Source organism: Triplophysa dalaica, chromosome 3, assembly GCF_015846415.1.
Source record: "Triplophysa dalaica isolate WHDGS20190420 chromosome 3, ASM1584641v1, whole genome shotgun sequence".
In the NCBI taxonomy this organism is placed as follows: domain Eukaryota; kingdom Metazoa; phylum Chordata; class Actinopteri; order Cypriniformes; family Nemacheilidae; genus Triplophysa; species Triplophysa dalaica.
The window spans coordinates 10,898,658-10,922,408 of NC_079544.1; the positions used below are offsets into that span (position 1 = coordinate 10,898,658).

General features: G+C 37.1%; 1 protein-coding gene across 1 annotated transcript; it reads right to left on the reverse strand.

Moving 5' to 3' along the window:
- Positions 1–2,375: 2,375 nt before the first annotated feature.
- Positions 2,376–23,751, reverse strand: rxrga (retinoid x receptor, gamma a). The gene is made up of 10 exons (XM_056744182.1): positions 23,578–23,751; positions 11,495–11,697; positions 7,834–7,972; positions 7,029–7,208; positions 6,679–6,842; positions 5,870–5,999; positions 5,634–5,766; positions 5,132–5,223; positions 4,220–4,325; positions 2,376–2,820 (listed from the first exon to the last, which is right to left on the reverse strand). The coding sequence occupies exons 1-10, from the start codon at positions 23,606–23,608 to the stop codon at positions 2,673–2,675; spliced, it is 1,326 nt and encodes a 441-aa protein (XP_056600160.1). The 5' UTR covers positions 23,609–23,751; the 3' UTR covers positions 2,376–2,672.

Genomic DNA, 23,751 nt, shown 5'->3' on the forward strand with positions numbered 1-23,751 from the left:
AATCACATTGATTTCCAAATATATTAAAGAGAACTTTCATTTCCTTGCAAATGTGAAAAGAAGGTTTTCACCTGATAGGTCTGATGTCAGTTTTGTTGTTTTACACACCCATGTGAAGTCTCTCAAAGTTTAAAGCACTTGGTTTTCAAAGCATAGTTTTCCATAACATTGACGGTCCAAATTACTCATAAATTGGCACATGAAAATTAAAACAAAATAACTTTTATGTTTTATTAAGAGCCATCCCTTCTTCATTTGTTGGTTATTATTCCTTTTGGTTTATTTCAGAGAAATCCCACAAAGTCAGAATCTCTCAAGTCATAACAGACTCATGTTTGGAGTCTATCATCAGGGGTTTGGTAAAATATAGATAGATGCCAGATATATTGGTAATAAATCCATTCTCTGAGAATTTATATTATGAGTTTTGACTGAAAATGTCACATCCATAATTCTGGAATTGCCCTAATGTCAATTTCCTATACAATCTGAACGGAAAGACTCCCGAGCCGCCAAAGCTTTCATAAGACTAACGGAAAGAATGGTGGAGTAATGACCTCTTAATACTCAAATCCAACAAACTAGTCATTAAAAAGATATGGTAAACTATGTAATGTTTCAGCTTTCTTCTCGGCTGTAATATTTTCTTTCTGTCGCAATAAAATGACCATGTGCTGTGAACAAACGTAAGTGAGAGGGAAAACATCCCATTTGTAGGCAGTGGTTTTTGTTTTGAAGTAATGTTTTTCAGATGTACCACACCTTCAAACATACTGAAGCGATTATTTCGAACCGACGCTTTAGTCATACAATTCAGAAAGTATCGCATCAGGGACACACAGAGAGACTCACAGAGACACATTTGTGAAAAAGACAATAGACTTTCTGTTCAGACATCTTATTGTAAGAACAACCTCAAATGGGGATAATGTTCTTACTATCTGAAAGAATTTTAGGACAACCTGGTCATCTAGAATGTCATACTATATCACAAAGATGTATTGGTAAATGTTTTGTTATTAATCTTCATTAACAATAATAATAAATATCCAATTCCACTTATATGATTATTTTTACAATTACGTTGTTATTTGACAAATATTGGTACTTTAACTTTACAATAAGGTTCCATTTGTTCACATTAGTTCACTACATTTGTTAGCAAGAGATGATAATGCACAATATATAACATTTATTAATATTAATGCTAATTCTTACTAGTAAAATGTACAGTAATAATTCTACTACATTATTCGCAACAATAGTTAATGTACACTACACTTACATAAACGAACGATGAACAACTGTATTTGTAATTAACATTAAAAGAGATTACAAAATGTTGTGTTCATAGTGAATGCTAGCTGATGCATTCATTTTTGGTCAACAAATACAACTTCAATATTAAAAAATATCATTTAAACACATTAACTGAATCAACAATTGTGTGCCACATTGCTGCTGAGATTTTGGCAAAAATAACGATATTTGACTTGTCATTGCCTATGATGTAAAAACCAATAAATTACATTTGTAGCTATATAAATCCCTTCAGTCTAGACACACAACACAGGCAAATGAAAGCAGCACATTTCATTCATGTCTTCTGAAAAATACATTATTTCCCTTTCTTTCCTGCCAGTCCAGACACTTTACAAGTGTTGATTAATTTAAGGAAAGAAAGAAAAGCTTCCCAACCGGTGAGTCACAAATTGATTTAGAAGCATCAGACAGACCTGAATGATGGCCTTTATACTTCACACTTAGTTATGTAAAGTTGGAGCAGCGGGGCTGATAATATAATTAAACATTATATATGTTTGTGAAAATGGGGTGGTATACTGTAAATTATTGAGAAACATTCCTACTAAATAATATAACTTTCAGTTTAAGCTTAGAGCCTAATTCTCAATTTCTTTTAGTATTCAGTTGTTTTTTAGTTTTAAAGGGAACATCAATGTTAATTTGGCTTTGTGTTTGGGATCCCTACTAAGCTTTGCATTGAGCCTGAAATCGGTTCTCTAACACTATTTCCTTTGCATGCTTTCTTTTGTTTAACAAGATGCCCAGATCCCGCTGATCAAAATCAGTCCCACAGTTACTTTATTACTTTATAAATTGACTATCAAACACCCGTAAATATAATAAAGGCTAAATCTGTTCTTATGTCACCACAAACTCCCACACTGTCAATATTTCCCATCACTGTTCTGTTTTGTGGTTTGTTGTGTTATTTCACTTAAAATCACAATAACCAGTTGAAGATCTGAACAGATATAGTCTGAACCAGCAAAAGTATTAAATAGGAAGTCGTACACTTTTCACAATGTTAAAACAACTTTGCTAATAATGCTGTCATCAACAAGATTTTTTAAAATGACTTTTATTTTCACAGGATTCTCAAACTCATTGCTGGTGACTGTTTATACAATTCTCCTTTCAATTAAATAAATTCACATTTAGTCGCTGTTGCTATAACAGTGGGTAAAATCTATGTACAAAATAAATGTTTACATCATTCATACATTTAACGTTAACAGTGTCTCTTTCTTTGAAAATACCAATACAAATCTTTTTTCACATTGTGCTTGGTAAAAAATAAGAACTTTTTGTTTTATTGTCTCGGGGTAAGTGTGCACTGGGGGATATTTACATAAGAAAAGGGTCTCGTGTCATGTGATCTGGTGCGGCGCTTCCAGCATCTCCATTAGGAAAGTGTCTATGGGCGTGTCTCCGATGAGCTTGAAGAAGAACAGGTGCTCCAGGCACTTCAGCCCTATGGAACGCAGAGCAGGCAGACGCAGGAGCAGCTTGGCAAACCTTAAAAAATACACATAAAACTGCTGATACTCCACCATTACTATATGTGACCTACAGTGAGGGAAATAAGTATTTGATCCCCTGCTGATTTCGAAGTTTGCCTGCTTACAAAGAAATGAGGGGTCTATAGTTTCATGGTGGGTTTATTGTAACTGATAGAGACGGAATATCAAAAAAATCAGGGGAAAAAATGTTATATAAAGGTCAGTGATTTGCATTTCAGTCAGTGAAATAAGTATTTGATCCCAAGCAAAACTTATCATCCTCTTCACAAATTTCTATATAACTAGGGTCTAGAGACTGGCTAGGACATTTAATATGCTTCTCCTAAAGCCACTCTTTGGTTGTCTTGGCACACATCCACGACCCATCTTCAGTGATCTAGTAAAGGGGAGGAGGTTCTCTTCCAAGATTTTACGGTACACTAGCCTCAGCCCCTCAATGCGGTGAAGTCTTCCTTTACCCGTAGCAGAGATAAAAAGCCCTAAAGCATAATGTTTCCAACACTGTGCTTCTCTGTAGGGATGGTGTTCTTGGGGTCATGGTCAACATTTCTCTCCCTACAAACACAGTCAATTTTGGTCGCACAGCAGTGCCAGCACTTTTCTGAATCATTTGATGTTCATTGTCAAACTTCATACGAGCCAGACGGGTCTTCTTGGGCAGGAGGACATGGTTTTGATATGGTTTGCTTGCTAACTGTGGTCCCAACTGTCTTGAAATCATTAACAGGCTTCTACCGTGTAGTTCTGGGCTGATCTTTAACCTTTCTCATGATCATCTTTACTCCATTGGGGAAATCTTGCAGGGAGCTCCAGAACAAGGGCATTTGATAGTTATTTTGTATTTCTTCTATTTCACAAAGCTTCTGACTGTAGACCAATTAAGGTTTGTGCAATGTCTTCAATCTTGTCGCAGACATCCTTTAAAACCTGTTTGGTCTGGACCATGGTGGTGCAGAGGTTGAATGGAACATACAGATTCTGTTGGCGGGCATCTTTTATACACTTAACAAGCTGATTTAGGAGTGTTGTCTTAAAGTGACACGACTAATCTGTGGTCCATATAGGCACATAACCAATCTGTGGAGCCAGAATTCTTGCTAGTTGGCAGGGGATCAAATACTTAAATGCATCATTTTTTAACCTTCATATAACATTTTTTCCACCGATTTTTAAATTTTCTGTCTCTATCAGTTAGAATAAACCTACCATAAAAATGATAGACCCTTCATTTCTTTGTAAGCATGCAAACTTACAAAATCAGCAGGGGATCAAATACTTATTTCCCTCACTGTATGTGTTCATGCAAATTAACAAGTAAAAGTATTACATAAAGTAAAGAGAAACAGAAGTGTTTTGATATAAATAAAATATCAAGGTGCCACTGGGGAAAGTACCTGCCCGGCTGTTCGGTGTATTTGTGTTTGGTGTAGGCCTCCAGCGAGGCGTACACCTTTTCCCTTAATCCCTCCACCTCTGATGGGTTTGACAATCCTTTCGCATCTAGTGAACATAAGAACACATTTATTTCATCATCCTGTCATGGATCTTGAATTTAGTAACTTTATTTAATTGAGATTTTTTAAGTCAAAGACCTATTTATAAATAAAAAGGCACAGAAACATTGTCTGAACATTAGCATCTGAATTTTAGCATTGACTGAAGGATAAAGTTTCATATGGCATGTTTATGTTCATTATTATGTTATTTAAATGTTTATGGTAATACTTTACAATAAGGTTGTTTTTGGTAACAATTAGTAAATATATGAAAAAATTATATTGCTCTAGAGTCTAGATAGTTCATGTTGTGATAATGCATTAACAAATGTTCACAAATACAAATGTATTATAGTGTTACCAGGTGACACTTTACAATATGGTGCTATTTGTTAACAATTAGATAATGCATTCGCTGACAGGAACTAACAATGAACTAATACAGCATTTATTAATTAATTTATTAATGTTAGCTCATGTTAATTTCAGCAATAACTATACAAATCAAATGTTGTCACTGTTAACATTATGCACAACGAATTTACATGAATAACTGTATTAATATAAATTTACATTAACAGAGATTAGTAAATGCTGAAAAACTAAATTGTTCATTGTTAGCTAATGCAATTATTAATAAACAAATAGCACATTATTGTTAAGTGTTACCTTACCATGTTTATATAAATGCATATGTATTTTGTAAATATAGATCTTGACAGATGTTTTAGTCTGATTGTGTGTATGGAAGAGTATTGAAAAGTGATCTTGTGTAGTTGAATGTGTTGAAGGATCAGGACATGCTGTCACCTGGGTTGAAGAGGACAATAGCCCTGAGACAGCCCAACTCTGTTTTATCCATCTGCATGTCCTTCATCTTAGACACAAGCTCTGTTAATACCCTGCACACAGTAACCGGACAGTCACATCAGACCACGAGCAAAGGCACAGTGCTAACTTTTATTTCAACTTTTTATTTTATCAACTTTTATTTCAAAAACACTATAAGGAAGCTAATATTCAGATCAGCGTGGATGTTAAAAACTAAATAAATCTTTAAAGCTGCCATCTCTAACTTTTGCCTTACTAACAGCATCTGTGTTTAACACATAAAATTACAAATTACGTATGTGGGTCCAGTCAAATTATGTTAAAATGATATTTAAGCTCAACCTATACAATACTATTAAGCTTTCTATTGCAAATGTAAACAGTGATTTTATTATAACAAAGTTACAGATTGCAGCTTTAAGTGAACTGTATTGTACATGCAAATGACTTGATATATCCAAATGAAATGTCTTTATCTGACCTGTCAAATATGGAGCCCACTCCTGCGCTGTGAGCACTGCTGCGATGGACATGCAGGCCAGTGGCCAACAGGATTCCATCTTTAACGGTTACAGATCGGTGTGAGAACGAAGCTATAAGCAGCTCATTCCAACCTAAACACACAAAGGCGTGTGCACACACACACACACACACAGTGAGAAAGGCTAAAATCAAGGCTATCTATACTCAATTTCACACACATAAAGTGGCACTAACCTGCCCGCAGCAGAATAACCTGATCATCCAGAGGTAGTTCAGAGAAATGTGGGATTCTCTTAGCCCATTCAACAAGAGTAAAGAGCTGCTTGTCAGCGGCCTGGCAGATGTTGGTCACCGGGTCATTTGTCTGGAAGGCAGAGACAGAAATATGTTCATGTTATGTATATAACACAGTAGCACTTGCAGGAAAAGTGTTATATTAATAAACAGCCACGAAAAAATTTAAATTATTTTACAGGTAAAATGTACTATGCATAGGTCAAAAATTGACTTAATGACATAGGTCATTCTGGGACTTACTTACAATATATATATATTTTTTTTGCATTTATTTGCAGAAAATGAAAACTGGAGAAACAGGTCAAAATAAAAGAAAATATGCTCTGTGTTTTTTTGACCTCTAATACTGCAATGGAAACAAGTTAATTTTCACTTTTAAGTAATTCAACAGTAATATTTGTACATGTATTATATAGGAATAGTCCAATAAAGATTTGTATGTGATAACCTCAAATTTTATCACAGTTTATTGTGTCTTGTCATGTTAGAGGACCTTATGCCACTCCTGAGGTTTGATTTTGTTGAAATTCAACAGACACTGGACCGAAAGGGCCACAGTTCATCTAGAAATTATGTTTAAATGAAAATCTGAAATGATCTCTTAATTTTTTCCACGGCTGTAGATTTAGTACATTTTCAACTGCTTTGTAAGACATTTATTAAACTGCCTGAATAAGATTACAAAAATGTATACACATATATATATCTATAAACATGATCAGAGTAAAATACAGGAAGTTTTTTACCGTGTTGTCAGTGCTGGCTTCAGTCAGGTAAGCTTCAGTCTTGGGTTCTACAGCGAGCTCAGCGTCCAGGATCTTCTCCACTGGCATCTCTTCATTAAAGCTGCTGCTGGACTCCACCTCATTGTCACTCTTTTCTCGACCGCGCTGCCTCTCCTCCTGCACCGCTGCACACACACAGCACCACTTTGGTCAGAAACAACTCAATGAAACAAATGATGCATTCATTGTCAAAGAGTTTCATTAGAAAGAACAGGCTAGTTGTCAAACACACGCTAGCAAACTAACACTACCCAAGTTGATCCAAATTACGACCGATGCAACAATACAGTGTTTCATAGATGTGTACTGACCTTCTCTCTTCATACCCATGGCTAGACATTTCTGATAGCGGCAATACTGGCAACGGTTACGCTGGCGCTTGTCAATCTGACAATCTTTATTCTCTCGACACGTGTACGTGAGGTCTTTCCGGATGGTTCTCTTGAAAAACCCCTTGCAGCCCTCACAGCTGTAAACACCATAATGTTTCCCTATTGGCAGAAAAAGAACGATTTTGAGGTTATGACATAGTTTAGTTAAAGTCACATAGGTTGAGGTCAGTCATAAGAGAAACCCTTTGGGCGGTTTTCCTGGGTTTAAACCTAGTCCCAGACTTACTTAAATGATAGAGGGGTTTTGATTGAAAACAACTTAAACTGACATATCTTAAAATATATCAGTCTGATTGTTTTGTCTGAACATGCACACAGCAAAGTTTTTTTGTTGGAAAGTATGTTTTTAAAAATGGCTTAAATATGCCTATTTAACCAAGGATAGTCATGGTTTAAGGTAATCCCTGTCCCGGAAAATACCCCTTTTTACTTTACATGACTTTCATGTTCTTCCAAACCCAGGTGACTTTGCGTCTTCCACGGTTCAGAGAAAAAACAATACTGACTCCTTAAAGCTGGATGTGAATGGTGACTGAAGCCGTCCGCTCCTAACATTCCTTCTAACATCACTGTTTGTGTTTCATGTATGAATGAAAGTTATGTGGGTTGGAATGCCATTAAGAGTTAGCCAACGATGACAGAATTCTCATTTTTTTGACAGGTAGCTAAGAGTATCGGCATGATGAAACGCGCGCGTGTGCTGGTGCACTTCCGGGGCACTTACCTGAGGAACGGTCTCCACAGATAGCACAGATGTGTTTAGAGAGAGACCCTGGACTGCCGCATGAGTAACTCCCCAGTCCGGCCAATCCTGGAGGAGGTTTAATATCTTCTGAGCTGCTAACACTGTTTAGAGAGTTCATCTGTAACAGAGGAAAAATAAACTGTTGAGAAAGTCGGCGTGTGACAGCAGGTGTGTGTGTGGGCTGGGGATATTCCTGCCATCGAAACAAGCGAATTTGCTACCTGAGCACTTCCCATTTGGGTCACGTGACCTGAGAATGTTTTCTCGCTTCCGTTCTATCATTTTGGCTTCGACAGACACGAACAGAAAACAGTTAACGTCGCAGTGATGAGAAAATACAAAACCAGTCTTAAGTAGCACGTAAAAGACAAAAATACATTGTATGGGTCAAAATTATCGCTTTTTCTTTCATGTCAAAAATCATGAGGATATTAAGTAAAGATCATGTTCCATGAAGATATTTAGTAAACTTCCTACCTTAAATATATAAAAACTTATTTTTGTGAGTTGATGGCCTGCCACAGTGCCTCTGATTAACAACTTCAATGGCCATTTTCTCAATATTAAGATTTTTTTTGCACTCTCAGATTCCTGAGTTTTAAACGGTTCTATCTCAGCCAGATATTGTCCTATTCTAACAACTCATATATAAATAGAAATCTTATTTATTCAACATTCAGTTTTAAAATATTTACCCATAAGACCCATAAGTTTTGTTGTCTATATTGCAACAATGGAATTTAACTTTGGTGTGTATACAGACGGTTTCAGGAGCAACAACATAAACACACTTTATTTGGCCCAAACCTCCGGTAGAACCAAGTAAAGAATCTATAACCGTTGAGTAGTTTTAATTCAATTTATTTAAATTAATAGTACACAATAAAATATGAATATAAATGAAACACAGATGAAACAGTCTATGTCATTAGAGAAGAAGGGATTGAATATTTTTCCCCCATCCGCGTTTAATGTTCAAATACACTGTGAGACGTTTGGATGATAGTCATAAATACTGTAACATTATCATAACATCACTTTGCTTGTTTAAACATCCTGACTAGATGGCATAGCAGCTTTGAACCTGTGCAAGAGCATCTGATGGGCTGACAAAAGAAAAGGAGACATTACAAAAATAAATATATATTTTGCAACTATAGTTACTACAGGAATTAAATTGAATCCGATTTCCGAATTACGATTGTTTAGACAAAGTCAGGCCGAGTACCAAAACAACCTTGCAGCCAATTAGCAGTAAGGTACACAGTGCACAGATGGGGGTAGGGGGGTGTCTTTTTTGGTGATTTGAACATCAACAGGCTATGAGACATTGGACACATGGCCTTTAATGACTTTGAATTTCATTTTTCTAAAATAACTTTGCCCTTCACCAGTAGAGGGCAGCAGATAGCCATATAAAAAAGGGCAAGTTTTGGGTCAATATCAAAATATGGTCACAAACCTGTCCCTACACTTTACACGCCTGTAAAAAGCTTCCAAATGAAAAATCCCCAACCGATTTAGCCATTGATACACAACTCAGACCCTTTTCATAATGATGATTGTTATTTAGGCCTTTATAGTTTTGTACATTTGTTTTAAATTACTTTGAATTTCATTTGTACTGGAAAAAAATACATGTCCCCCTCCCTATGTGTAACTCTTTTGTATGTTGTATAAACATTTCCTTGTAATTTATTTTTAATTAAGTTAACCAATTAAACACAAGTAAAGGGCCTAATAAATGCATAAACATGTAAACCAAAATAATTATTAATTAATACAAATAAAAAAATCTGTCCTTTGATTTTATGAATTTAGTGTTATTGGTGACACAAACTATTATTTTGAAAGAATACAAATATGCAAGTACATACTTGCAAGGTCAAAGGTCAACAAAGAAGATGCTCTGTTCAAGCACACACATGGTGAGTGTCCCTTCTTTTAAAAATGTTCTTTAAAAGCGTCATTGGTGTTGCTTTGGTTTGTATCATTGTGAAGGATTCTTATTGATAAAAAAACGATGTACAGATTTTAGTGGGCCTCATCATGCTAGTGTTAAGGTGACTTAGAAATCATTTTGGAAAATCAGCGTTTCATGGGAATTTGTCACTGGTGTTACAGTAATATTACAGAAAAAAATTAGTAAAATAAAATAATTTAAGTTTAAGATGCCCATTATTATTGGAACCAATGTAATCATGCCGGTGAATTATTTTATTACATTTTATTTTATTTACATTTTTGACCTTTGAGTGAAAGTCACTGTTTTTTGAGAATTACCCTTTAATGAGTGAAACAAGATCATAGTCAAGGAGACACGACAGACAAATGTTATATAATTAGACAGACATGCTGGGAGAAAGGGAGAGAGAAAGAGAGAGAGAGGTCAAAGAGTTAAAAAAGATAACAAACCCACAAAACCTTTGATTCTTAGGTGGTCTGCACACTGAACATGACAGCGTTTATCCTTCATCACAATCTGCATTTTTCATGAAACAAATTCGATGCATATTTCATACAATCCTCCCCTCAAACTGCAAGAAAGTGAGCAGCTCACTAAAACATCTTCCATTCTGATATTGAAGACAACACAACACAACCACTCATGTTACCAGCGTGAAGTATTCATTCTGACACTTTTAAACCCTAAACCTTAAATGGCCTCACACACCTTCACACTCACGCACACAAACATGGACGAGCACATTTATCCTACAACATTAAGCTTGTTCGAGCGGTGAGGCAGAAAGACGCCGTGAAGGTGATCAACACCAAACATTCATTTCTAGTCACTATCACATTCACTTCCATTCACTTGCCGCCTATAGTCCATACAGTATATTACTTAAAGCTTTTACCCCTCGCTCACAAGAATCGTTCCCCATATAGAGGATGTCTCTCCACTCAGGCAGAACATTCGCATATGACACTATTTATGGCTAATTTTATGGTAGGTTTCCTTAGCTATCTCGAAGCGCTGCATATTGCGCCTGCCTCAACGCAATGATATCTCTCTCCATGTGAGCCAAGGTTATACTAGGGCTGTCCGTCACGCTACATTAGCTCTTTTTAGGCTAGACTAAACTGAATGTGCTGCTCTCCCTCAGGCTGAAGGGAGGCCCTACAGAGGAAAGAAGAGATGCATTAAAAGAGCATTCTGCATTTCCCTCATTGGCTGAAGTCGCGGTTTGTCCTCAGAAACCATGGATGTTAAAGGGATAGTCACCCGAACATCAAATCTGTAATCAGGTAATTTTTCTATGCTGAACACAGAGAAAGATATTTGGAAGAATGCTTGTAACCAAACAGTTCTTGGCCACCATTGACAACCATAGTAGGAAACTTTACTTTATAAATGTATTTGTTCTGTTGAACACAAAAGAAGATATTTGGAAGAATGTAGGAATGCAAACAGTTCTGGGACACTTTTAACTACCTTTGTTTTTTTCTACTGTGTTAGTCAATGGTGGCAAAGAATTGTTTGATTCTTCCAAATATCTTTCTTCGTGTTCATCAGAACATAGAAATGTATACAAATTTGGAACAACTCGAGTGTGAGTAAATAATAACAGAATTTTTATTTTGGGGTGAACTGTCCCTTTAATCCTTTTCATCTGATCTTTCTCTTGTAGTGTACCTGTGGACTGTGGAGTGCTCCATAGCCCATGCCTGAGGTGGTGGGCATGGAGGCCGGCGAGCCCAGCGATGCAGAGGTGATGACTGAGTAGGGTGATCCTATGCCATTGATGATGGACGGGTGGTGGTGGGTCACCATCGAGCTGAGAGGAGGGTGGGACGGAGGAGAGCTCAGGTGGCCGTGGGTTACCTGCAAAGAAGAACCTGAAAACAGAGGGAGAAAATACTGTTTGTAAGATTACATCACACTGTCATGCACAATTTTGACCTGGTCATGCTGTTACACAATGTTTCTACACTGACCTACTATTAGAGATTCGGGGATGGCAGCTCAAATGTCACCCGAATCCGCTCTTTCAAACAAATCATCCACCCGCCACCCACCCGCAACTTTAATTTTTTCTGATCTAGATATCCGTAGCCGACCCGCACCCGATCATGACATTAATCATTCCAATTTTTAAGCATGATGTCGGTGGATAATTCGTTTTTAATAGCAGCTTCCCTGACATTAGAGCTAATTTGCGCATATCTAATAAATAATACGCTGATAGGACGCTTTTATTTATTAAACAAAAGTTTGGCTTTGCCCATTTTTTATAAAATTTTAATAAAAAGTCTTTGCAACACAGACACACAAACCATAATGTTCAGCCCATGCAATGACTGGATAAACATCGGAGCCAAGTACAGTGCAGTTGACACTGATTTAATTTAATTCTCCTTTTTAAATCTTCTTTCGGATCTGTTTCGCCTCTGTTTCTTTAAGAATGGACCCCCGGCCATCCCATCCTCGCGCCGCACGTTTTTTTTTAACAGGGAGTCTGCAAATTAGTGCCTGTCTGCGTGATGAAAGTGCATTTAAAACACGTTCATATTTTAGAGAATGTAGTTAATATTTGGATAATTAATAACTGATCTTCTTAAGAGACCTGCTACCCACCGGCAATCAATCAAAATGTACTTTTTTATTTCCTTACTCGCCCGAGCCGCGGATTATCCGCAGTGCCCGCAGATAAAACTGAAATCCGCGCATCACTACCTACTATAGAAATATAGAAAAACCAAAATGACAGTTTGACATTTTTATGGCAGAAACGTCGTGAGTCATCTCAATGAGGGTAATTGTGGGTGGCATTTTCACAGTAGTTGAGGTCAAAGGTGTGACTGACTACACCACTCCGGGCACATCACATTTAAGATAAGCTTAACATATCAGAGTGCAAGATGTGCAGAATGTTAATTATGTTGTGCATTATATTCATGCGTTTCTGCGTAGAAACTGTATAATATACACATACAGGTGTTGGACCACATTCTGTGAACACTTGGGGAAATAGGTGATATCGATTAAGTATAGGTCCAATGTATGACATTTAGCGACATCTAGCGGTGAGGTTTCGAATGGCAAGCAACGGCTAACTCCACCCTTCCATTTCGAAGCACTACAGCAGCTGACACAGCACTAAGATGTCGTCACGTTTTCGCTTCTTTTCTCGAAGGAGATAATGTATTTATGAATGTGTGAGCAGTTTGTCTGTTTAGGGGCTACTTTAGAAACAGGATTCCATGTCGGTGTATGTAGTAGGTCTGTCACGATAAACTGACAATAAATGTCAAGTGCTTTCTGCACAGCTTTTGAGTGAAGTACGGGAAAATGCTGCTGTATCCGAAAGCCAGAGGGCGCTCTCGTGCGTAAACTCCAAATACGCACTGCAGAAGAAGTCCATAACATGTTCTAGATTCTAGGAAATGCCTATGGACATCTTTTATAACTGTTACTCAAGCCTCATCAGGTATTTTTATGATAATAAATTATATTTATAATGATCATGTTTGACGGGTGTTGCTTTTCAAATACACATTATAAGCGACTCAAACTCCCACTGCTTTAAGATCGAGCAGCATTTTCTTCTGATCCCAGAGCCGGGCTTCACGGACCAGCTACGCATTTAAAGAAATATCGACACAGCCAGTTTGATTTCAATAGCATTTGGTGGTATCGCAATAAATTATAGTGCAGACCTAGTATGTGTCCAGAAATAACTCATTCTGAGGTAATAAAAACATAGCGCTTCATTTTGTAAGGTCTTTATACACCTCTGAAGACATAGATAATTATATTATATTGCATATCTGGCAATAGATCCTATAGAAAAATTACACATTGGTCCTTTAATAAGGTATTAGACATTAGCCTTTAAAGGCATTGTTCACCCAAAAATGAAAATTCTGTCATCATGTATTCCCCCTCTCGTCATTTCAAACCTGAATGACATTCTTTCATCCACAGAACACAAAAGAATATTCTGGGTATCTGCAGGTTTCTGAGAGTTTAATTGAATTTTATTTCTAAGACCTTGGAAATGCGGATTTAAGACATTTTAATGCTAATTAAGGCCTTATTTTGACATTATGGAATTTAAGGCTTTTTAAGACATTTTAAGGATCCGCGCACACCCTGTATATTTGAGGAATGTTGGTAACCGAACAGCGGCGGTCCCCATTAACTTGCATTGGTTTTGCGTTCAAAGCAGTAGAAGTGAATAGGTAGGAGAATTCTTCAAAATATATTCTTCTGTGTATTGCAAATGAAAGAAAGTCTCTTTAACTATTGATATTTTGCAGGAGATTGTTGCTGTTAAAACACCAAACATGCTTCAGCTAAAAGAGCCCCCATGATTTATCCTCTTTGGAAATATTTTGCCTGTTCTGACCACTACTAAACACAAGCTTCTTTTGGCATGCATTCTAGATGTATAGCCTGTACAACTTGTGTCTAATATTGTGTAAACACTAAACAGTGAGTACTACAACTCATTTTCTATCATTAGACTGTATCGATTGTATAAGCAAAACCATAGCTTAGCTGCTTTACTGATCTTAGCTGGTCTTCCGCTTTTCTAGTCTCCCATGCCAAACTGTCTTTATCTGGCCCCAAAACCAGTTAAGACAACCAAATCTTAGGTGTATTTAAGCTTCAGGATATAATTAGAAGGTTTTATTAATATACAAAAACAAACCCATCTGTAAAAGTCTACCTGGTAGTATGAAAAGGGGACATAGACCCACATTCATTACAACCTGCCACATGCAATCATTCATGTCATTCAGCCAAAAACATGTTTCCACTCACTTTCAGTGCCTTTAAAAGACATGATAGAGTGGCCGATTTCCAAAGGTGTCTATGTAGTGATGTCTCCAAGTCCTTACATTCAAATGGCTCTGCTCGTCTCATGTGGCATGTTTTGTATAAATTGGAGAGATCAAAGTTAAAGCCATCCTCGGCACCTCGCACACACGGGTGGGTGGTTTTCGTGCCCTGGCGAGATTATTGTGGCGTTAATGTCATCTAAATGTCATATTCTGATCAAAAGGAACATTCATCCTTGGAGTGACAGGGTATTCTTGTTCACAGCCACAGTTCCTGAACATAATTATTAACTTTCTGGAACAACGTACAGTGATCAGATTTCCTTTCACAGTGAAAGGTCTGACTAGCTCCCTAAAATCACATGTTCTGGTTCTTCGAAAGTCCACTGTAATGTTCTGAGCGTCACTTTTGCTATTAGACTGTATATTCAGCCTTAAACAATTATTATCCTTTACAGACCTAAAGACACACAATATAATGCTTTCCTGAAGCATTTTCACATTTGTGACCCAGTCTGTAAATCCCTAATTTAAACATTTTGTGATTTACTGAAAATCTTAATAATGTTTAAAATTGGTTGAGTAAGACCTTGCCATCGACTGAATTCATAATGAAATTAATGGTTAGCCTGGATTTCACAGACTAGTTTACATTTACTTTCTTGAATAGTGTTTGTTTAAGCATCCAGAGCAGTCTGACATGGCAACATTGACTCATTGAGTTGATGGTGTGGTATGATTATCTGTCCACACACAAACCTAGGGTGACGACCACCCAACAAACCTAATATGGGAAAGGTAATCAGTTTGTGTGGGGCTACGTGGGACAACATTGAAAGGTAGCGCAAAACTGTGATATAATAACGGAATGAAAATGTATTTTAGCTTATAAATTTGTTATTTAGTCATTCCAACTACAACATAAATAAGGCATAGTAGCATAATATGCGATTTCAATTTAAGGTTCCCTATTTCTTTAAATTGCTATAAGTTATCATGTTGTACACTTCTCAAAAAGAGAAAAACTAAAGGAATAAAGAACAAACAAATAATTCTCTTTTAAAATGTGTAATTGTTGAATAATGCATTTAATGATTTGCAAATATTATTATTTTAATATGCTAACCACAGACAATAGGCTAAACACAGTTTCAAAGCCACACAGTTTACGATGTTTTAGTGAGTTTTTCTTCGGCAAGTCGACATGCCAGGATCGTCACCTGATCTACTGACAGACGTCACAGCCTCTTGATGACTGAAATCAATGCCTTCTCATACTTTGGGTAAAAGGCGTTAAAAAATAGATGCGTTTGTATGAGCTCATTGGACACTGGAGTGCACCCGGTTGCTGGTTTTGACACAGCTCTGTTAAATAGTTAAATAAACAATGGCGCAAAGAAGCGTCTCATGTGCGTTTCGGGTTAAATAATGTGTTTTTTAATGTGACAACTAAAAACTGACTGATGAAAATGTAGGATATTTTCTCAATATTTGATGTGCGGGACAATGGGTGAAAATTCTGTGCTGTACAGCGCTTAGCGGGACGGGTGGTCACCCTACACAAACCCCTGCTAATAAATAACAATCCCAATTTAGTCATGTATCCCAATAAAGCACAGAAGGATGATTTAACATACGAAGGGTTTATTTGCAAAAACAGATAACTCTGTTTTTCAAAAATCATGTTTTCTAACCTGTTTTTATTGTGTTAGTTTATTACTTACTTGATTACTTAATCAAAACAACCCAACTGCAAAATAAAAACATGATATTTGTTTTTACAAATGAAAATCATATACCAAAATAGAAGTGATCACTTGATTAGTAAACAAATATCAAAAATGGATGAGCCATCATTTGATTTCTAGTGGAGAATACAGCTACTCCATTACATTTGATACATTTGCATAGCTTAAATATAGGATTTGTGACTATACGGACACATGCAAACCTCATAAAAGTGACACTCATACAAGTCACGGCCATTCTTAAATGTTCAAAGCATTACATAGATATAGACTACCCTTTAGGTCAACTATTAACAGACTATATTAGAAACATAAAATTGTATCCATCTAAAGGATCCTATTCTTCAAGTGCTCGATCATAGTGATTATCTTAAAGTGATATTTCAGGCAAAATTCTTAAATTCCCAATGTTTTATTCACCCTCAAGGCATCCTAAACGTTAATAGCGCTGTCAATGTGGATATTTCTTTTAAAGAAAACACATTGATTCGCGTCAGAAGACCTTTGTTAAGACCAAAGAGCCTTTTCGAGCCGTTCTTTGATTGATGGATTGTACTTTTTGGACCTTCAAAAAGTAAACTACCATCCACTCCCATTCTACCGCTTGGTAGTAAAATGATACTTGGGATTATAACAATTTATGAATTCTTCTTCCAGAAGAAAATCATATTTGTTTAGGATGCCTTTAGGGTGAGTAAATATGGGGAAATTTTGATTCAGTAGTGAAATATTCCTTTAATTGAAAGCTGTCATAGCTTTCCTCAGCAAGAACAGCATGATCTCCTGATATCAAACATGCCTGTGAGGCCTGTACTCTCTATGAATTTACAGTTAAAATAGCGGTGAAAACACTGCTAAAATTGTACAAATTAATTCAGAAATTAAATCTATAATTTTCATTTCATCTTTATATTAACAGAATCTACTTTACATGGTTCCTCAAAGAAAATCTGACCTCAGGGCTATGCGTCTTATCTTATCTTTGAAAAACCTTTTCAAAACCACACAGTAAAACTTTCAAGAATTACACATCATGCAGAGCGTCATTCTTTTATTTTTACAAACCCCAGCCTTCAATGCTGCCACTGTTTAAAATGTAAGCAACCTTTTCTGTTTTAGCACCACCATGGCTCATTATATAATATACTGACAAGCGTCACCTTGTTAATTACAGTTAAATAACACGAATTATATCTTAAAGTATCAGTTCTCTTATTCAAGCGTCTGAGTGTGTGTATGTGTGTGTGTTTTTGTGGGGGGGGGGGTGGTGGTCCTGAAAGAATTCCCTCTGGGGGATGTGTGGACGAGTGATTACCTACTCAGATTAAAAAGATTATCATCCCATGGATCACAGGAGAACTGGTTTACTGATGCATGACCAAAATCTGATAATAAGGTTAAATTCTAAATGTCCGAGTGGGAATGTATGCCTGATTGGCTTTATATAGCGTCTTAAAGGCGAAGTTTTTTATTACTATGTGATACGCCAAACTTGTTTTTTGACAAGTTGACCATGTTAAAGCGGCCTTGCAACGATGTATCATGCATTCAGACTTCTTTACAATGGTAAACATGCCGTCTTCTCATGCTTTACATGTTCAACTTGTCAAAAACGAGTTAGGCGTATATTGTAGTATTTCTGTGCTCAATGCAGTCAGGAGAAAGAGCATGCGCAGACGTCATTTTCACTTGTCTGCAGGAGAAAGAGAGAGAGCATGCGTTGGCGAAGTTCAGGTGTTTGTTTGTTCACTGCATTTGGGTGATGAATGTTATATAAATGGTGGATATAACGCTGAATTTGGAGATCGTTTGAAACTGATGGAGCCGTCCCAGCACTAAAAGATGACGGACATGACCCACATGCGGTGAGTGAAACTGATGTCTGTGTTTTGTTGACAATGGGTGCGCACATGCTTTTGTTCAGCCTACCCCTCCCCCCCCAGGGGCGCCGTATGTTTTCGGAAGCAATCGTAAAGCAATATCTATCTTTTATGAATGTGATCAAACTAAATACTCTTCGAAGATATGAAGTATACAATACTACTCTATAGGTAGTCTAGATAAATATGAGATTGACAGAAACCCTGTGTGTTACGCCCGCTTTAGGTATGAGAAGACAGCACGTTTAACATTGTAAAAAAGTCAGAATGCATGACACATCGTTGCAGCACCCCTTTAAAATGAATATCATATTTAGGTTTTCTTTTAAGAATTGAAAATATTTGAAGTGTTTCTAACGACAAATGCTAGTAGTTTAAGGCAATTACAACTGAATAATGGGATAGTTCAGCCAAAAACTCCAATTTGCCTTTTATTTACTCACCCTCAGGCCATCCAAGATGTAGGTGACATTTACCATAAAGAAGATTGTTTGGTAAATCCACAGCCCCCTCTGCTTCATATAATGTGTGTATATGGGGTCCGCCGTTCTAACAGCTCCTAAAGCACATAATTCCAAAAAGCGGCTTCTGGCGTCATGTTGACGTTGCATGAAGTGACTTGCTGGATACTTTCAAAAATGTGAACGTCTTTTTTAATAATACTAGCCATACTGTACAGCCTCAACACTCCCTTTCTGCAGGTGGCGCAAATGTACCAGACGCTGGTAGCCATCCGCCACCAAATACTACAAGAAGAAGATTGCGAACCGTCTTTATGGTTCTACTCAAGAATAAATGTCACCTACATCTCGGATGGCCTGAGCTTGAGTAAATAAACGGCAAATTTGAGTTTTTTGTTATTCAGCTTGAAAAATATAATATATATACATCTCTATACTCTGGGTTCCCTTTAATGTGAATTGCTCTGTAGTAATGACCTTTCAGAAGGGGTGTGAAACAACCAACAGCTCAAAGCATTATGGTTTAGCCATCTGGAACATGGCTTTTTCTATAACTGGTCATGGGAGAGCCTGTCATAACTGGGGCAGAAAAATGTCAATTAGATTAGCAAGCTGAATAACAGCCCAGTGTGTGTTGAAGGCAGTCACCATTAATGGCCAGGCATTTTGTACTGAATTTTTCAGGATTCGGGACAATTGTTTCATGTTTTTTGCCACTAGATGTCGTTTTTTTCACCTGTTATTTACCATTAGTGTTGTTGCTTTCATATGTGCCTCGTTTATCCCCAGTTTATTTAAAGCCACAATATGGAAGAATTCTTTTATGAAATATCCAAAAATCACTTGCACAGTTTGATATATTTCATGCAATTGTATAATTACATTATCTCAAATGTTCAAAAGAATGTGCAAATCCAGAGAAATTCCTATTTAAAATAATGGCCCGTCCCTCGTCTCCCTTGTATTTGTCGCATTTCAGTGACTTAATATCCTGTGCTCCGCACTACCCCCAGTTTCCGGTTGTAGAAACCATGGACAAACAAAGTAATAAAATATCGGCGTGGCGTTTTCTAAATGGATGGAGCTTCGCGACCAACTTTGACTCTACAGAGATTCCGCTTTACATGTGTTAGACAGAGATTTTTTTGTACACGAAATACTCATGCACAGATGCACACACTCATGACAACTGTTTGACTGTTTTCAACAGGTAAAACTGTGTAGCATTACGCTACCAAATCAATTGAAAAAAAATTCAATATCAGTCGCTGGCTAACGTAGCATTACGTTCCACTTTTTTGCAAGCTAATTCATTACGATGACATAAACTAAAATTAATTATTAACTCGTAAGTGAACATGATAGGCGATCTCACATACGCCTCTGGATGGTGAAACCGACATGTCCCATAATTCCACTCTCCTACCAAAAGTCATTTAGCTTCTCATTTTGTTGATGTTTCAAAAGTGTGCCATCTAGCGGTCCAAATATTCCATATTGCGGCTTTAAATTGCCATTAGTTCTCCAATCTGTGGTTGGTGTTTAGCGTTCAGTAGCCAACCTTTTTGAGACAGTCTCTAGTTTAGTTTTTTTAATGTATTTTGTAGCAAGTCTATGGGATGTGTCTTTCGAACCTTTTGCTTTTGGGATTATTTTTGTTGGAATTTTGCAATACCTTTTTTGAACATCCCGATTGGATTATTTCTGTTAAAACGTTTTGGATAAACCTTCTGGATACCCTGTTTCTATACAGCTTGGATTACTTGTTTTACGGTTAATTTTGTCATTGGAACTTAACTTTATTAAGACTTTATTCCGTCCAAGTTGTCTTGAGCGCATCTCTCTTCTGGGTTCATCATTCCCCTGTGGTCTCTCACATTGGAGACCTAAATTCAAGCCTTGGCCCTGACAGAATGTTATCTAATGGATCATGCACTGTGTCCCAACTTGTTTTTGTGCAGGTCTAGAACAGAGCTATCACAAAATTCAACACACACACATGTCTGGTTTATTATCTCCATGGGGTTAGTTCATAGGTGTAATGATTTTTATACTGTAGAAACTGTATATTTTCTCCCCTAACCCTGGGGTCAGGGAACTTTTTTAAAATAGCCAAAACATCTTTAAATGAGTTCAATACTAATAACTTGATCATGTCCACAGTCTCATTTATGGTACCCGTGGGGATCAATTTTAAAGGCAAAAACAGTAAAACAAACGAAAGAATGCATACATCTGGGCCTCTATAATTTATTATTTCCATGACTTATAAACAACTTACAGGTTTATATTAGGCCTCCCGTTCATTTAAACTTGAAAAAATGCACGTTCATAGTACAGATACTCTGCATTGCAATGTTTGACTTCTTGAAATGCTGCATGATCGGCGAATGTCTGACATCAGAGTATCGCATTTCGAAAACACATGGAGCTCGGCTCACTTTGATGTCATACACTGATCGGTCTGCGCAACCTGCGGAACACCTCATAAAAGAGGACATAACTAGCATCTTGCAAATAGCTTTGAAGTTTGGTTCAAAGGTGGTCAAGACACTTACATACCAGCATTAAAACTCCTCTGTCAACCTTGACAGCTGTATGGACTTCATATGCGTGAAAGACTGCTCACACGGAAATGAGGACCTTAGTAGAGCATCCATACTGACGCTTCACAGTTTTCTTCTATCTGCTTTCATGTGTTTTTAAAACTTTTTACATGTGATTACGTAGCGTAATATCATACCTCACAGAGAGCCGTAACTTTCAATAAAAAAATGACCTCGTTATAGTCTAACCCAACCCCTAAACCTAAAGATCATAGAAAACTTTTTAGCATTTTTAGATCAAATAAAATATTGTTCTGTACAATTTATAAGCTTTTTTGCCCATGGGGACCTAAATTTTGGTCCCCATGGTGACACGAGTCTCCATATTCATTCAGGTTTAGGTCCCCACCAGAACATACACACAGGTGAGATGTCTTAGCAATGGTTGCCAGTTCCTGAACACATGATGAACTAATAAACTGTAATGTTTTTTCCCCCTCTTTTTATTTACTTTATTTAGTTGGCGTTTTTCCTTTGTTTTCATCATTTAAGTCTTGTCCTCTATATTGTTTTTAATGTTGTCAATGCGGACAACTGTTTGTTTACAAGGCAATGAATGTTTCCCTCATTTCTCCCTTCCTTAAAGTAATATAACACTATCTTTGCCATAAACCATAAATAGCCCTCCATCAATCATACTTTCAAAAGTTAACTCTTCAATAAGAAGCTAATGATTTGTCTTTTTATAACTTTTTATCACGTTGCTTGCTGACTGTCAGAATGAAATGGTCTTTAAAGATCATGTTATAATTGTATCGAATTGTCTTTTTTAAGCATATTGTTGTTTCAAACCTTTGAAAATGCTCGTCACTGTCAAACCTTTCTCAAGCCAAATGCCAACATAACATATTGGTTCAGCTTGAATGGACGGCATTATTAACACTTAACACATCTTTATAATATTAACATCATTCAAGTTTGTTAAAAAATCACATAATCAATGAAAAAGGCAAACTTTATAGGAATGACCTCGTTTAATTAATGCGTGTGTGAATGCTGTGCTTGTGAAATGACGCGCTTAATTGAATGACGTGCTCGAGGTAGCGACTGACATTAAAGCGCGCACTTGAGAAAAACCTAAAAACAACATTGTAAACCGTTTGCCACTAACAACCACAACACGTTAGATGAAAATCTAACCCAACAGGGTGGGTGTTAATGAAGGCAAAAATGATGTTATACGTTGTGATAAGCCTTCGGTCAGTTATTTCTGTGAGATGATTAAAAAAACACCATCACCCCAGAGACCAGAGGCGTTGAAAACGTGATGACGTGTGATGTTTAATCGGATAAATGCATGGGGCATAACACATTAATAAAATCTCATTGATCAATCATTTTAAGCTTTATATAATAAAATCCCTATAATTATTCATGTCGGCACTGTTACCAAGCATAAGAGCAGAGTTACAAAATAAGAAAAAATACATGACATTATCTTATCAAGCCCATAACACTACAATTATCAGCAAATATTTCGCAACTGCTGCTGCACAAATCTGTGAAGCCTTTACAACAGGAAAAATGAATTATAGCCTAATTTCATCACAGCATGTCGTACAAACGTTTCAATTCAACGTGAAACAACTGTTAATTCATAAAAGACTAATGATATTTAGATACAAGATTGTCGATGTGCAAAGTATCCCGACGCATTCTGCAGAAGTTTATGTTATGTGTAACTTACTATAGTTTATGAAAAATGCACACTTCATGATAAGGAGTGTAAAGAAAAAATGCACATTTCACATCTCAGTGCCCGATCTGTTGTGTGAGTGACTGCTTGATCCTTGGGTTGTCTCACACACACCTTCCCTCTAAGAACTGCCCGAAGTCAAAAGTGTTGCTAAATAAATAACCCAGGACATACTGCTGTCCAGATACCAACTGAGACCCATTAATAACAACCCGACAGCAAACAGTTTAACAAGAGGCGCTCTGGAAAGCTATAAATTACATAACCGCAATTAAAGTGCCAACCCCTGACCCTGACTGAGAGACACAATCTTTATCACCTGATTTTAACATTGGCACTGGTTCTGAGTCAATACACGTGACATGACACGACCGATCCGATAACTCAAGCAAGTACAATTTATGGCCATACCGTACAAAGTCCGTCTAAAGAATTCGCAGTTCAGATAACGCAGAATATGGGGGGACAGTCAAACACAGAAGCGTTGAAAGATCCCAGCCCCGCGGTGAAAAAGAGAGAGAAAAAACGCGAAACACTTACTGAGATGTAGATACGTGTCGTTATTATCCATGTTTTGACGAAAATGAAAAAACTATCCAGTTTTCCAGTAAAGTCTCTTGTTCTTTCGTGCTGGACGGCAGCATCTCCCCGTTGCTGTCCGCGATCTGACTGAGGATTCGCTGCTGCCACACGAGGGGCCCCACCGAGGGGGTG

What these genes read in the sequence shown, in the direction of transcription:
- rxrga (XM_056744182.1), bottom strand. Translation starts at nt 23,608, where the DNA reads ATGGATAATAACGACACGTATCTACATCTCA. An exon ending in GGTTATTCTGCTGCGGGCAG is followed by an intron (nt 5,767 to 5,869) that starts GTTAGTGCCACT and finishes TTGTGTGTTTAG; the next exon opens with GTTGGAATGAGCTGCTTATA. An exon ending in TATTGTCCTCTTCAACCCAG is followed by an intron (nt 4,326 to 5,131) that starts GTGACAGCATGT and finishes TATGTTCACTAG; the next exon opens with ATGCGAAAGGATTGTCAAAC.